The sequence below is a fragment of the Panthera tigris genome, chromosome F3, assembly GCF_018350195.1.
Source record: "Panthera tigris isolate Pti1 chromosome F3, P.tigris_Pti1_mat1.1, whole genome shotgun sequence".
Lineage (NCBI taxonomy): Eukaryota > Metazoa > Chordata > Mammalia > Carnivora > Felidae > Panthera > Panthera tigris.
The window spans coordinates 51,809,856-51,811,958 of record NC_056678.1 but is presented as its reverse complement, the minus strand read 5'-3'; the positions used below and the strand labels follow the sequence as shown (position 1 = coordinate 51,811,958).

Here is a 2,103-nt window from a genome sequence, read left to right as displayed (position 1 = left end):
AGACACATACACCTAACAATGGACTTGTTTTTAATTCAGTTTCAGGAGCACTTTGGACTCTCTCATGGACATCTTACTTCCTACTTGAATTTGGGTTATTTATGTTACCTCTACCTGTAGAATGTAACATTCTTTAGAACATATTAAAAGGAACCATTTTAATATTAGAATATTGAAAGGAAATAGAAATTAAAGGATGCCAAGATAGAAGAATGATGTGCAGAGAAATGATGAGTTTCAGAGAGAATATACAAAAGCATCTTAATAAATTTCTGGATTTAAATAATGTTATTACATGATATACATGATATTACATGATATATTAATGATATTAATGATAATGAAATCATGACTTCTAAATATTATTTCGGAGGTTCTACTTTGTAGGCTAAGACAGAAACATTAAAAAAATAAATTTTATCTATATACAATGCTTTTTTATGTCTACAAAAGTTCAGATTCTAGCAAAAATATTATAAATCTTATGACACTTTTGATGGTTTAAATATTGTTTTAAATCGATATTTGTCATCTATATTGGGAATAAACTTTTGGAAATGATAAATTTGGAATTTTACAAGTTGTGATAATAACAAGATGGAAAAAAAATTATATCACAGCCAGTTTACAATAAAGTAAACAGAAACCAGGTGAAATTCTGTTTGAGGGTGTAAGAGTATAAAAGAGCCATCTTCAGGGACCACATGTCCATGAAGAAGGTAGATGAGCAGACACTTGTGAGAATGAGTGAAGGAAACCTGACTTAATATGGAGTCAGGAAGCCATGAAGGGAGAGCTCTCACACAGGTACTTCTCTCAGCTTACATGACCAACAAGAAGTTGGAAGATTTCTGTGTACCCCAGCAACAAACAAACTGTCCACCACTTGCAGCCCATGAGAAGCTGTCACAATCTCAAACTCTCATTCTCTTCCAATGAACTTAATACTTAAAACAACCCTCCCCAATTTCCTTCTGCAACTTAATAAAAGCTAGCTTCCTTTATCTCTTTGGGATTGCCTATGGTTCTCCAGAATTTGTTGTCCCAAATTGCAGTCTCCCATTATTCCCAAATAAACTCATTTTTGTTTAACTAGATTACTATTTGTTTTATTTAAGGTTGACATGCTTAACTTCCAAAACAAGAACAGCAGCTATTTTGTCAAGTGGATCCCCAACAACACGAAAACAGTTCTCTGTGACATCCTACCCGAGGGGCTAAATATGTCCACCACCTTCACCTGCAACAGCAAGACCAATGAGGAACTGTTCAAGCACATCTTGGAACAGCTCCTGGCCATGTTCAGGTGCAAGGTCATTTTACACCAGTACACGAGGAAGGGCATGGATGAGATCGAGTTCACCGAGGCCAAAAGCAACACGAATGACCTTGTGTCCAAGTACCAGTAGTTCCAGGACACCACAGCTGAAGAGGACAGTAAGTTTGAGGAGAAGGATGAGGAGGTGGTCTACAACTGTCTGGTACCTGGTACGGCATGGACGCCTTGTGAACTTCATCACTCACAACCTCTTCCCCAACAACTATGTCTCACTGTGTATATACTTGCTCCTGTCTTGACATCACCTGCTGTATAGATACCACCACTAAAGCATTTTCATGGTGGAAAAAAGATCTTTCAATTTTAAATTAGATTTATGTATTTATTTACATTTTGTCTTTTTTTTAATGTTTATTTTTGAGAGAGAGACAGAGCGTGAGCAGGGAAGGGCAGAGAGAAGGAGACACAGAATCCCAAGCAGGCTCCAGGCTCTGAGCTGTCAGCACAGAGCCCAACGCGGTGCTCAAACCTACAAACTACAAGATCATGACCTGAGCCTAAGTTGGATGCTTTACCAACTGAGCCTCCTAGGTGCCCCTATTTACATTGTTTTTAAGTGATCATGAGATAGGAAATGAAATCAGATATCCTAGTTTATGTACATTGGTAATTTCAGACTGATAAAGAGTTGAGAGGCAAAAAGAGTTATGTTAGTCTTTACTAACATTGCTCCTTTTTTTGCACTATTTACAGTGTGTCTTTTTTTTTTTTAATCTTTATTTGTTTTTGAGAAAGAGACAGTGTGCAAGCAGAGGAGGGGCAGA

The 2,103-nt window shown here is 37.0% G+C and overlaps 1 protein-coding gene across 1 annotated transcript; it reads left to right on the top strand.

The window, feature by feature from the left end:
• The first annotated feature begins 704 nt into the window (after nucleotides 1–704).
• LOC102955352 (tubulin beta chain-like) lies at nucleotides 705–1,409 on the top strand. Its single transcript, XM_015535335.1, has 2 exons — nucleotides 705–737; nucleotides 1,119–1,409. The coding sequence occupies exons 1-2, from the start codon at nucleotides 705–707 to the stop codon at nucleotides 1,407–1,409; spliced, it is 324 nt and encodes a 107-aa protein (XP_015390821.1).
• Nucleotides 1,410–2,103: the final 694 nt, after the last annotated feature.